Source organism: Lytechinus variegatus, chromosome 11 (genome assembly GCF_018143015.1).
Source record: "Lytechinus variegatus isolate NC3 chromosome 11, Lvar_3.0, whole genome shotgun sequence".
NCBI lineage: Eukaryota > Metazoa > Echinodermata > Echinoidea > Temnopleuroida > Toxopneustidae > Lytechinus > Lytechinus variegatus.
In genome coordinates, this window is record NC_054750.1 from 738,444 (window position 1) to 753,752 (window position 15,309).

Sequence of the window (15,309 nt, forward strand, 5' to 3'; positions counted from 1 at the left end):
CGTGATATTCCAAGACTGGTTTTGCCCAATGTTATTAAGAAAACATTGTATTTTAAGCAAACAATACCATTGTCATTTTCCTTATACTTTATAGACACCCAAAGCTCGTGAATATCATGGCTGTAATAATATCACTGACATAATTATAGTGGTCTGGGAATGCCGTTGAGATGCAAACCAATTTCAAGATAGTATTTTAAAAGCAAGAAATATAATTAGATTTCAACCATAATAATGACAGGTGCCAAGAAATCATGACACTGTAACAAAAATCCACTGCAAAACGTAAAGAATGTAGTACACTGTATTATTCATGATCAAAAGAAGCAAACATAAATGCATTCTATACTTTTGGAATATAGTACGCATAACTTGGTGGATAAATGCAATGCATCAGGCTTCGTTCCATTATGTCGAATAATATTCTTATTTTTTTTCTTCTTTCTTTTTCCTTTTTACCATGTCTTAGTCCTTCATTATGTGTTTTTCCCCACACTCAAATCTCTCGAGACACTGTTAGCAGAACTTACCCTGTCGGTATGAAGGATAATCTAATTGCATGTAACTATAGTAACGAGTATTCTAAGTATTTGTACAATTCACAATGTAAATGTGCAAAGAATAGGCATCATCGGTACGTTCGTTCTTGAAATAAAATTTTGCTTTCTTTTTTTCCAATGAGAAATTACTCGTAGGTTTTACACTGAGGAAGATTCTTTACGAATGGTATGTTTGCCGAGTTTTCGGATCGTGGCATTGTCAGGATGACAAAGAAAAATCAATGCGAGTGTTTGATAATGGACAAATGCCTAAACATGTAGACAGTTATCATGTGTCTTGATAGATCATGGATTATATTTTTTTTATAATTTATCAAGTTGACCTCACACTCAGCACGCCCCCCCCCCCGTTAATTGCATATTTTTAATTGTTGTCATAATGATCACACATCAGTACAGAGGAGACTACTACGGGGCGTGAAACAGGCCCAAAACGAACAACAACAACAGCAACCCTAACTGGAAGAGTCAGGATTGCCGTACGTCTAAGAAAATTCATATTCTGGTCATGTCTTTTAAAAGATTGAGACGTGTTATATTCACATAAAAATAATCGTTTAACCGTAGTCGATTATAGTACTTTTGCATTGGTATATCAAATAACTTTGATATTTTGGGAATGATGTTTTCAATTTCTGCTATATCTATTATTCATTCATACAAAATATGGGCTTACAAACTGTTATTTCAATTTGAATGTTACTAGGCATACTTTAAAGGTTTATTGGTCAATCACTTGGTTGTTGACTTGTTATTACAAATATTATTACTGTTTGATATATTTTCGGGCACTCACTATTTGTCAGATGAAATCTAAATCATAAGCATGTTTGAATGCTAAATATAAAGGAATCATGAACATCGAGATTTTAGTTCGTTTAGCAATCAAATTGGCTATTTATTAATTATATTAATTAATAGACGATACACATATCAATAATTTTGCTAAATAATATATTGACAGCAACTAAAGCTGTTATTTCTCCTACATGCTGTAATGATACTCTGATCTTTATCTGAATACTGTGTGATTTCTCGTTTCTCAATTTTCTGCATTGCAGAAAGGTTTTTTTCTTATATATTCATCATACAAATGCTGCGCTCAAGTAGGAAATTAAATTCCGCTCACAACTCTACAACTCATCGTGTCGTGTCCTTGCGTTCTGGTGGTGACTTTCCTGACCAATAAAATCAGAATACTAAAAAAACTTGAAAAGAAAAAGGATTTGCGATCAAGGAACTATTCTATCCTTTTAGTCCAAAACAATCAGCCAAAGCGCATTTCTATTCCATATACAATTCCACAAACTTTTTTTTTAAATAGTAATAAATAACATCGCGCCGCATATAATAAAAATTATTAAATTATTGAAATTGGCATGACATGTAAGCGGACAAGGCCAATCGATAAGGAGTGAAATTATTTGCAAACGAGGTGATTAGGATGAGAAGTGAACTAAAGGGGGCGTTGTGACCCTGGATAGGCTTATCTCGGGTAGATATGAAAACACTCTCGAGACATGCAGTGTAGGCGTTAAGTGCATTAAAGCCTCTCAATAGTCACAAGATTGAATGTAAATAGACGATTGGAAAGGATGGAGATGGGTGAAATAAAAGGTATCCCAAGACAATGAAGGGATAATGGATGGATGGTTACAACATGACATGAATCTGAAAGATGGCTGAGTGAAGTGATCTTACCATATGTTTTTTTTTTAAATTGATCTTATTAAACATCAAAGTAGAAATTAGCTGCCTATTTAGTCGAGATATTATGTCATATTTTACTTCAGGCGATCAGCACCCCCTATGAGGAGAATCTATACACGTAGTAAGATGGAGAAAAAAAGACCATGTAAAGCAATGAGGATGACCAGACGGGATAAGCGCTACAGAATATTCGAGAAAAAAACTAGTTGAATTTTATATTCCCTTACCATGTCCGATATTTGATAGTGGTAGTTATAAAGGGTGAACGTCATTTCTTTTATTTAAACACTATCTGCAAGTAAAGTATATTACGAATGTCGGATGTGAAGGCCCATTTATTTGTATTATCTCGCCTGTTTTAGGCCTGCTAGGTTTGGGAGACGATTATATTGGCACGAATGTAGCACACTGCAAAAACTCCGGTGTTGATTTAACACCGGCCCGGAATCTATACATGTCCACACCAGAGAAGTGTTAAACAACACCATTTTCGTCTTGGTCTAACACCAGAAAGGTGTTTATACAACACCAATTAGTATTAAAACAGCATCGGTTTGATTCCAAACTGGTGTTGTTTCAATACTTCTCTGGTGTGGACATATATAGATTCCGGGCTGGTGTTAAATCAACACCGGAGTTTTTGCAGTGCATACCGGGAATGGAATCAGGGAATTAAGTCAACAATGCGGCTTGTACAGTACGGCAATGTATAAAGACATCTAGAATCATAATTATGACTGGCAGTGTAAAAGATAAGAGGCGCCGTCGATGAATATATGAAACCAATATTTGCCTGATTTTAAAAATGCAAAACTTTTCTTTGATTTCTAAACTGCAATGTTAAGAAAAAGAAATAGAATGCCCTAAAGAAATTTGGACAGTGATGGCAAGCTTCTACACGTAAACAGCATTGCTATGTCTATAGATAGCTCTTACTGTTCAGTGCTCCTGCTTGGTATATTGATTTCTTCTTGTGGTTAGCCTATATACATTTCCTTGATTCGCCTTAATTTCTCAAACAGAGCTAGGATCTTCGATAACACTTCACTGCAGAATTGACCCACTTTACGCCCAAGTCATGTGGGAATATGTACGCCCAGCGTGCCTTAAGAGTCAGGCTTCCTTAACAATAAGACGAGAGTATGAGAGAGATATATCGGGAGTTTTTTAACCTTTCATTGACTCTGAATACTGGTAATTCACCCATTAATAAACGAGTTCTGATTAAAAAGAAAGATTAACTATTGAAATCTGAAAAATAGGTTTTTGATTGATAACAATGCTCTATTTCCATTTCAAGTGTAAAAATAGAATTAACTACAAAAAAAAGCGAAATATATTACAGCATAATGATATGATATGAAATGAAATAGGAACCCTGTAAAGCATCCTTTTTTAGTGGGATTACCTGAATAAAATTATGTATAAGGTATACTGTTAACAGGATAAAAACAATTTAAAGCAGTTATAGACAGATATGGGGTTTATAATGATACCAAATATTAAATCATAGAATATCATTCTCTATTTGCTCTCTCCTACAATATCATACAAGCCGTACTGCAAGAAGCATATCAGAATTACATGTTATGGCTTGCGATAAACTTCTTTTTGATCTTTATTTGGTGTTATTTCCCATTAAAGATAACCATGCACTCTAAGATCAAAATACAGTTCCGTTCGTAATGCTACAGACCACAATCGTACAATCGTAATTATGCACCTTTCTGCCTTGAGAGCTACACCTACAAAGCTCCTAAACCAGACAGGTGCAATGTTACACATTTGATTTTGAAATGTACAATAACGAATCATTTCACCCTGTAGACAGACATCCAATCATTCCATTCCATTCATAAAATACACCCCCTCCAATTTTTGTTTTATAAGTCTCGCCAAACTCGATCTATTCATATCGCTATAATCTGGTAACCATTTCCTAGTTACTCCACCTGCATCTACTATCTTTTGATTTCAAACCTTATGTCCTTAAGAAAAAAATGTCATAAGGTGTTGTGAAAACAAGATAAAAAAATACTGGAAAACAGATTCACACTTCAATAATCTGAAAATTAACTCTTATTATTTACTCTCTATAAACATTATCAAAACTTGCATTTAATCAAAAGGTTACATCACTTACTTTGCACCACGTGCATTACCCCCCCCCCCCCCTTGACGGAAAAACGAAGACTAGGCCTATTATGGATTGTACACTGTAAAGTTTCATTGAAATTATTACTTTTTTTTGCTTTTTAATCTAAGCCGCAAGATCCCATTCTTACCTGTATCTGATATATCTTCTTGATATTATGCCCTGGAAATTACCAGTCGAAAATTACCATTCACCATGTTCACTGCCACAGTAAAGAGCAAAATAAATTGACCGGAAACACCATCCCGATTGTATTACAAATAATATAAGTGTTAATATTAGACCCTCCAAGAAAAAAAAAGAACTTTGACTTTCATTTTTCAGTCACAGATCATTCCGAAAGGGTCTGCAAGAATTTGATATTTTTCTTCCTTGATTTGTTTTTAATCCATCGAAAAAACATTGAATATAACGCCATAGTTGTAATGGTAACCTATATGTCTTTACAATGAAAAGATACTTAATCAATTACTGGCCGAGATAAGGGAATCGCCTGCATTTCCGTTTCCTGCTTGAGAAAATGTATGTATCACAATGAATCTTATACCCGGGGGGGCCACTTACATTGGCGAGTGGATACCATGCGCGACCAAAAAACACGTAAAAAGGATGTCTTTTTCACGATAGGGCACGTTACGTACGTAACGTGATAAGGGTGTCAAAAACACAAAAATAATGAAAAAAGGGTATCTATTTCGCCAGGAAAATTACGTGTTTAGGGTCGAATATACGGGGATGATAAAACAAAATCAAAATGTTTGATAAAGGATGTCCTTTTTGCCCCAAACTTCGTGTTTAGAGTCCGATTTGCGCGAGGTGTAGAAGGTGGGGTCGTACTAAACCAAATAAGGTAAAGCCGACGACCGAAGGACCCGTAACAATAAAACATTCCTGTACTTGTTTAGGGGTTCATTTCAGGGAATATTACCAATAAGAGTATCGTTTTGTTTCCAATACTTGTTAAGGGCAGGGTTTCACACGCCAATACTTGTTAAGGGGTGCATTTTCAGAAAATGGAAATTACGTGTTTAGGGTGCTTTTCGAGACCCCATGGTCGCGCATGGTATCCACTCGTGAATGGAAGTGGCCCCCCCGGGATCTTATAGGTCTTCAAGCTCGTCAGGGGGGGGGGCAGGGATACGTCCCCCCCCCCACCCGTAGTTACGCTATTGGGAGTGCAGGTTTCCAAATGTGACGGGTTCAATAATCGTAATAATCAAATTTAAATATCTCGAAAATCCAAGGAATTTACTATTAACTATATCAAACTTGTTTCAGTTCTCCCAACATGTTTCTTATACAGGAAATGCTGGTGTAAAACAAGTTGGGCTGTTTAAAGTACTACACTTGTCCTTTCCATTGGGAAAGTGATGAGCGAGCTTTGATTTCCTACCAAGCCATGCTCCTGATAGCCCAGAAAGGGATAGTATTTCGAATTTACTAGATCAGAAAGCGAACCAAAACAGGGAGCGTGAAGTCCCGTATCATGTCGGGAGATCTATGTCACCCGGCGGCCCCCAAGGGGAGTTCGCTTTCCACCATTACGCGCAAAAAATTCCCGTCGGACATCTGCTCAGGTGCGAGAAATATAACGGCTCGTCAGGGGAAAGGGCGGGGGATGTCTGCCCCAGAAGTAGCAATGAAAAAGTACTTAAAAGAAACACCTGATATGATGATGATGAAAGGAAGAGACAATAAACTAAAACCCTCCAGTATTTTACGTATATAGTTTATTTTGTTCTTTCTTTTTTATGAATTTGACTTTGCTTCTTCTTCTTCTTCTTCTTCTCCTCCTCCTTTTTCGTCTTCTTCTCCTTCTTCTTCTTCTTCTTCTTTTTCTCCGCGCCAATAAAACCAGAAGTTACTTGACATGACTCCTCCTGAATTCGAACCAACGATCTCTTATTCATGGGGCGGCGCTTTAACCACTGAGCTAGAATGCAATGTTGACGTTTATTGATTTTGATATTCTCCTTCTTCGCCTTCTTTCAACCTCCCATCCCACAACCCCTCTCTTTCCGCTCTGTTTCATCTGTCCCACTTAATCTTTTTTTTCTTTTTTATTAATTTCCCTTTTCTAATTTACGCTTTCAATCTTTAGAATACGATCAATCCACTTTACCCCCCCCCACCCGTCACGTGACAGAACCTTTATAAGCCACTGTGCTATTGGCATCTCGCATGAGTACTTGTGCATCAGCTCATGCTACACAATATAGCAAAGTTCGTCTATTATATATATAGAGCAGAACTTATGAATAATTGAGAAACACTTAACTATCATCATAACTACAGACACGATGTATTGTCAGAACTCAAGTACAATTTCTTTTTCGGTCATGTATGATGTATCCAAAATGTTTTTCATGTAAATCTGGTTTCTTTGTCCGATAACATAGAAATGAATAACAAGATAAGCCGGGTAAAATTTAACATCCTACTTGTTTTACATGGAGGCAATTTCAGGACGCTTTATTCTCAATAAAAAAAGAGAAAAGATAAATAAACATGAAAGGAGCTATGCCTTGCTCGTTTCTGCTTCGTTACTATTCTAGCAGTCCTGTATCCTATAAAGTACCAAGAGGATTTAGTTAATCCATGCTTTAAACCCTCTTTCCGGTCTTATGAATTTTAGCCTATAAACCAAAATACAACAGATATGGATATGAAGTTGGGTCACGTAGCATTTGTTTAAGATGTGCCCTGTCATTTGAAATCAATCCGTATTATACACGAGGTTTGCCCTCCAGCACCTTCTGATATTGTGCAATATGCAAACCCAAATCGTGCACTCTTGCAATAATACTACTTGACCATTTTGGCGACTCTAATTCAACTACAGAAAATGCAATATCGTTTGTTTAATAAAAGCATTACTTGTGAGTGGAAATTTGCCAGGAGTTCCCTCACTTTCGTTATTACTTTTTTGTTAAATTGATATTTGCCGTTATTGTAAGATGCAAGAGCAGGCTAGAATTAGTCATCATCAATATTTTCGGCAATTTCTTGATTTTTGGCATTTGGAATATTTACAATACTATATAAAATTACAGAGAAAGGGTAAAGAATTAGCTATTTTTAACACAGACGCACTTAATCATACAATCATCATGTAACATCATACATCCAATAGCAAGGGTTTTCAGCCATGGTTCGACCCCTTCTTTTCCTTAGCTAGCAAAATTGACAAGCAAAAAAAGGGGGAGGTTCATCATTCGAAATTGTAGGATATTTCGTCCCCGTAGCCGCGGAAGGGTCGATCGAACCCCCCCCCCCCATCAAAAATCAAAATCCAGAAAAAGAGGGAGGAAACAATTCATCGACGAAATATCCTTCCATATGTGTAATTTCTCACACATCCATAAATATATAGATCCAGCTAATTAATGGTGGTTGAACTCATTTTGCTTTGATAATCTATTGCCATCGACTGATAGATGAGGCCATCATAAAAAGGAATAGGCTCATTAATTGGAATGAACATATACGTTGTATAACTATTAGTATTTCTATAAACGTTGGTATACTTTACAAAATGAAGAACATAATTCCACATACAACTCTTGTCATACTATACAATTCATTAATATTGCCTTATATATCGTATTGCAACATAGTTTTGGCAATATGTGCAAAAACTAAAATTAATTCAATATACCTATTACAGAAAAAAGTAATTCGAATCTGTACTGATTCCCAATATTTATCACACACAAATCCATTATTCCATAAACTAAAGACTCTAACAGTATTTGACATAACTACTCTTCAAAGCTTACTACTTATGTTTAAGTACGTAAATAACATGCTCCCACCTTCATTCCACAATTTTTATACTCTGAATACATCTATTCATTCATACCCTACCCGTATTACTCTTCAGATTTCCATTTAATTAACCCCAAATTGCTTATTGCGCAGAGATCCATAAGACACCATGGTCCAGATTTGTGGAACTCTCTACCAGAGCCTGTTAAACAATGTTCGTCTCTTCATTCATTTAAGGCAAACGTTAAATCTATGTTATTATCAGAATACTTGAAGTAAAATTTCTGTGTCGTATCCTTTTTATCGTGAATTTATTCCTCCTTCGATTTAGTCATTACCAATATCTTCATCATGACCATCATCATCTCCATGGCCTTCATCATCATCATCATTATCATCATCATCAACATCATCATCATATCACCGTCACCCTCAGCTATTTGAAAATATATGCCCATTCTGCTTTATAAATGTATTAATTAATTCATTTAGTATAAGTGTGGGATTGTCATTTTTTTTCAAGCAATCTGCTTATGATGACAATCCTCCTGCAAATTGTAAATATCATATAATTATTTTCGTCTGGAATTATCTTTTTAGTACTCTTTATTTATAATTCATGCCAAAAATGCTAACATATTATGTTTATTATGTTATGAAAAATGTATTATACGAATGTTATGGATGCAGAAGAAAACAATAAATCAAATCAAATCAATGATACTTCTTCTCCTATATTTCTCCTTTCATCTTTCCGGTCACCATTTCCACCTCATCTGGTATACAGAGGCTACTATAGGCGTATACTGAGCCAACAATTTTGAGGGGCATGCAGAACATGGTGTATATGAAGCAACATTTTTAAAAACTCACGAGCGAAAAAAAAGCTAATAAAAGTGAATTTTATTTTTGTGATAGATTTTGACGTATCAATATTTAACAAAATCATATAGTATTATTTTGTCACCTTTCTTCTCATTTTCTTTCCATTGTTTTGTTTTGTTTCTGGTAGCGGCGTACCCAGGATTTTCCAAAAGGGGGGCAAATTTTTTGGAGGATATTTCGTCCGCGAACAAATTACAAATCTGACAAGCAAAAAAAAGGGGTCTTCAACCACAAATAAAGGATTTCGTACCGGAAAAAAATGGTAAGCAAAAAAAAATTAAAAAAGGTCTTCAACCGCAAATAAAGGACATTTCGTACCAGGAAAAAAAAAATGACAAGCAAAAAAAAAAGGTCTTCAAGTTCAAAAGAGAGGGCACACGTCGGTTTTCTTTGCATTTTTACATTGCAAATTATTAATTTTGCTTTTCAAAGGGGGGGACGTCCCCTGGATCAGTTGTGACTCGTCAGGGGGGAGCAGTTTGCCCCCTAGGTACGCTAGTGGTCTCTTGGCCGTGCCCATGCCACCACCTATACATGTAAACGGCAATCCTTCATCGGTGGACGGTCGGTGTTATTAAAGATAAAGGCCAGTTATGGTAACGATTACAAAGTGAGTTCGTACAAAAGCCAATAAAATAATCGCCCAATTTTTTACATAAATAGAAATGATTATGTGTTCCATCAGATTCAGGTACAGATTGTGTAATAAGTGAGAAAATAATATAACGATGTAATATACCAAAATATCGAAATATCGAATCATCTTCCAGGCAATAGTAATAATAATACTCTGCCCCCAAGTGTGCTAAACTGTGTTGGCGATCTTCACTGTAATAGTTTTTTTTCAGCATAGAACGCATGATTTTACAAAATTCAGTTTAGGTAACTTTACCAGATCTAGATCTAGGATGATATGATGATAATAATTATATCCTGATTATATATCATACTAGTAACCAATCACAGACCGATCAAGGATCAGAAACTTCCGTACTGTTTCTTTATTACCGAGCCCGTTTCGCTTTGTTGGATTTTACTTTCTGTTCACTCTGATCATTGCTCTGATTACAATATGAAGCTTGTTTTTATTCAGCGCCATTAAACAGCTTTTCATTTTTTTTTACCAATCTTACTTTTTCATGAGACAGGCTACTTGTCGTACCACACTTTTAAAATATTTCTATTAAAAAACAAAACATCCTGCAGCAGGGTCTCAACAACACATGTAATCTTACGGCACTGTGTAATTTTACATGCATTTGTGTAAAATTACAGAAAATTGGTATTTGGTGCATGTAACCTTACAAATTAATAAAACTGTTAACCCTTTTTTAAAAAACGGACCTGTTCCGTAAAATTGTAAAAAAGAAAATCGCAGAAACTCTTTCCTGTGATAACAATTTGCAGAATGATTTTGTTATTTCTTTCTGTAAGATTTTTTTTCCAACAGTGCAGTCACGCCGGTGTTCCAACCCAATCCTTGATGTGTTGTCATAGATGTTTCAGCCATGCATGGACATCGTTAGATGATATTAACAGAAACCCATTCTTGCTATCAGGGATTCATTCAGATATTGGATCAAACGATGTTCACGTCTTACGCACTTTTTCTTGTGTTACTTAAAACGTAACAGCCAAATCAATATATGCAGTACATGACTATGTGACAGCCCTGATCGATTCGACCACAGGCACATGACTGTAAGCGAAACGTTTCAGAATTCAATATCCTCGCCCCATCAGAGCAATTATAAAATCATTAGGGAAGAAAGGAACGTCCATGTTAGAGGACAACACACGTGTCATTTACTGTCCTCGGGTTATATAGGAAAATGAAGTGAAGTTTGCATAAGGTATTACACCTAGGGTATAGAAGAGAATATGGCCGGGTGTCGGGTGACAAATTAGATTTTAGTGAATCATGTTGTTTCCGGGCTGCCATGAAGTAAGGTGTTAGATTGAGAAAGAATGTAGGGTGTTAAAGCTTCCTCATTTCTTTTTAACCTGTTTCACGTACTGACGGATCAAAACAATTCAGCAATATAGCTCATAATACATCATTGAGTGATATTTTTTGTATGGATCTTGGCTCTTTCTTGTGTTAGCATCATTTTGTAATAGGCCTATTATTTACACTGTAAAAACTGTAGTGTTAAAACTGACACCAATTGGTGTTAATAGAGGACCACACCCTGAGGTGTTAAAATAACACCCTAGAGATTGAACATAACACCAAAGAGTGTAAATGTTACAACCATAGGTGTTGCAATAGCACCTATAGGTGTAAAAATAACACCACCAATTTAACACCGGTGTAAAATAACTGGTGTGGTCCTTTAAGTACACCGGTTAACACCACAGTTTTTGCTGTGTATCATTAAATCTACTTTTGTTTCTTTTTTTCTACTATTCTGCGCGTTTCAATCTATACTTTAGTTTAGTTGTTACCTTCAACAGTTTAAAATAGACCGAAAAAAGTGCAAAACGGCCATCAACGTCACAACGTGCCATCGAGACTGTCAATATTCAAAATAAATTACGGGATAGCTAGAACCTGTTACGAAAGAGATACTTTAAAAGTCATGAATAGGGTAGGACATGTTCCATTTTGAAGGTCATTTATTTACTATCTGAAATAGACAAGGATCATGATGGTTTCACTTCCCTCTCTCCTTTAATTCCACCAAATTTTAACATGTTTAACACGGCTACATCCGTTTTATGACAATCACGGTATCGATTTATATTAGCGATAATGGAGGTGCCGTGGCCGAGTGGTCTAAGGCACCTGGCTATACATGAAAAAGTCCGTGGTTCGATCCCCGGCCGCGGCAGCTATGCCCATGAGCAAGGCCTTTAATCTACAGTGCTCTTTTATCCTGCTTTCAAATAAATGGAGTATGCTATATGCATTATTGGTACCTAGGTGTGAACTTTTTTTGAAATAAATAAATAAATAATGATAGTAATGCATTTACTTGAATGCACCCTTCTCATCCAACGAAGCGTGTATTTAAAGCTGTAAAAATATAACATTGTTTAAAGACACGTTTTGGAAGAACAAAAAACATCCAACCAATTTTTTGAGTCATTTATTTATTCTTCAGCTGGACTATATACTTCTTGACGTATCTAGAAGTTGACAGAAACCGTCATTATCACTTTCTTACTTCAAATTGACGTTCCGCCGTTTCATATTCAGAAAATAGACACTTTTCGCTCAACGACGGAAACAGACTTTTACGACGCTAGTTGATTTTGGAGAAGACTTTTATCACCGTCGTAAAAGCTTGTCCTTCGATGCATTTTGCGTGATATGTAAAGATTTTTACTTTCGCAATAGCAACGGGATTATTAAAGTTTCGGTGTGCAAAATTCTGAAGGATATGGCAACAATGCAATCTCAGATTTTGGAAAATACAAGATTTTCAGCAAAAAAAAATCCGGGTAGGATTTCAGACGGACTTTGCAGATATCAACGAAATAGTTTAGCTTGAGAGGTGAATATTGATACAATATCAATTATTGGATGGACTGTAATGATAATTACCTAAGCGTTAATTCAGTCAATGTTTTTTCTCCCTTAATATGTACTCGATTTGTTTGAAGAACCACTTATGTCATATCCGTGTAGACCTAGCACTTCTCATGACATATTTGAAGCCCAGTGGATCCCGGGAACAGGCGGGCATGATGTGCTGAGCAGTCGTATACGTGATGAAAGAACGGGATTTTCTCATGTCACATCTTGCCAAATGGTTTAATGCGCAATGGCGTCGCATCCGGTGATATCGACATGTCGCTCTTTCCATACAGGTAGCACTACACTGTTAAAAAAACCCTGATTTTACAGAAAAATAAAAGAAGATTTTGCAGAAAGCAATACCAGAATCATTCTTTAAATTCATGAAACAGGAATTTTTCTGCAATTTAACAGAACAGGTCTGTTAGAAAAAGGGGAAAAGAGTGTTTTATTTAAGGAAATTTGTAAGATTACACACACCAAATACCAATTTCCTGTAAGATTACGCAATCTGGTAAGATTACAGGTGTTCTCGAGACTCTGCTGCAGGAACTTCTTTTAGTTTAAGGATAAATTTTCTAACAGTGTAGCATACAAAAACTGATCCAGGGGATGCTTTTCATTTTTTTTCTGGTACGAAATCCTTTATTTGTGGTTGAAGACCTTTTTTTTGTTTTTGCTTGTCAATTTTTTGGACGGACGAAATATCCTACAAAAAAATTGCCCCCCCCCCTTCTGGAAAATCCCGGGTACGCCACTGACAGGTAGCATATATGGACCTACTACATGCATGTAGTATTAACAAGAATTTGCAGACGAACCAAAGATCTAATGTTGCCATATATATATATATATATATAAATATAGCACTGACGTACAGATTTTTTTTTTTGGGGGGGGGTTGGACACCATGGACATCGTAAGTTTTTAGCGATCAAGACAAAAAAAAAGAAAGAGAAGGGTGAAATATGACATTATTTTCAAAAACATTATGTCAAAGCTATTACAAAATTGGAGTTTTGTAGTAAAAATTGTGAATTTTTTTGCTCGCTCGCAACTTTTTATAAATTTTGCCCGATACTCGATATCTGGCCCCTCATTTTTTGTTGTGTACATTACGCCAATGGTATAAAGTGGTGAACAGATTAATCGAAGAGGAAACGCATATCACGCATATTTTACAATCACCCTAGTAAAGAACGAAATTTCCTTATTAAGGTACAATGGTATGACAGGTGTGGTTGTCCCCACCCCCCCCCCCCCCTTCCCCCTCGAGTCTCACTCTCTCCGTTCATATCATATCCTGCATACATTTTGGAAAGTTGCGAAAATCTGCACACTGTAATACATATATACACTAAGAAATGTTTGAACCCTAATGAAGCACTTGTACCAACATTTAGGGGTGTAATCTTGCACCCTAAGTGGCAAAAGGTGAAAAAATGTACCTTTTTATGCTCACTCGCACCCTAATAGGTGCAAATATGAACCTGTTAAGGTGCATAGTACTTGACATTAAAAAGGGTTCAAATTTGAACCTTTATTACATTGTTCAATTTCGCACCCTATATTGGGTACTTAACATAGCTAAATGCACCCTCAAATGAGCATAATTACACTCACTAGCACCCCTTTGGGTGCATCGGTTCAAATTTGATCCCCTATTTTTTAGTGTGATAATATATTAATAATTAAGCACATCGCACAAACACTCAATTTCATGGGATACCATTACATTGCCTACAATCGGAAGCAGATTCACATCTACATCCATGCATCATAAACGTTGTCTCAATTCGAAAAATGTTCACTTTTCTAGAATTCATTACAAACATGACAAAGATGATATAAAATGGTTGGATAAATTGGCATACTATCATTCGAAAGAACTTCGTCTCGTATTAAATTGGTTCGTAGGACAATCGTACGGGGATATATTTATTACCTGAATTGACGAAGATGCTCTGGGTTAGGTTTCCAAGGTTTCGATAGTAGCTGCCTAAAGAGGTAGATCTTCTCTGCCTCCATCTTACTGAATTTCCATAACTTGTCCGTGACCGGAAAATTACTGATAGAGAGTGAATAAAGAGAGATTGTGTTCCAGGTTAAAGCAAGATGTCGGGAAACAGAGAAATATCATGGGTAGCACGCTGAACAAATCTTACACACTAAGAAATAAAGGTTCAAAATTGAACCCCGAAAGGTTGATGCAAAATCAGCACCTTATGGGTTCAAAAATTGAACACCTGGTTGGGGTTCATTTTTGCACCCTGCGGGTTCAAAACTGCACCCCTAGATTTTAAATTTAACCCCTAGAGATGCAGTTTTGAACCCGCAGGGTGCAAACATGAACCCCAACCAGGGGTTCAATTTTTGAACCCATAAGGTGCTGATTTTGCATCAATCTTTCTGGGTTCAATTTTGAACCTTTATTTCTCAGTGTGTATATATATATATTTTTAATGCAATTGCGTTCTTGTTTTTCGTTTTGATAGGGTTCATCTTTTGCAGATTTGGGATGTTAGCATCACAAAAAATAGGGGTAAGTAGATGCTTTATATTCAACCCTGTCGCACAAAGCTTCTGTTCATGATTATCAGTACCAACAAGATTCTATTCTTTCAGCCAATCACAAACTAGCTTATTTTCACGTGGGGTGGAGTAGCTCTCTACTTTCTTTCTTTTTTAAGTCCATTAAGTAATAAAGC

General features: G+C 36.1%; 1 protein-coding gene across 1 annotated transcript in view; it reads right to left on the reverse strand.

Moving 5' to 3' along the window:
- LOC121424570 (alpha-N-acetylneuraminide alpha-2,8-sialyltransferase-like) overlaps positions 1-15,309 on the reverse strand; it is a 61,590-nt gene that overhangs the window by 12,031 nt on the left and 34,250 nt on the right. Inside the window, exon 4 of the mRNA XM_041620298.1 lies at positions 14,547-14,669. Within this exon, the coding sequence (XP_041476232.1) occupies positions 14,547-14,669 (123 nt within the window). The remainder of the gene's footprint in view (positions 1-14,546; positions 14,670-15,309) is intronic.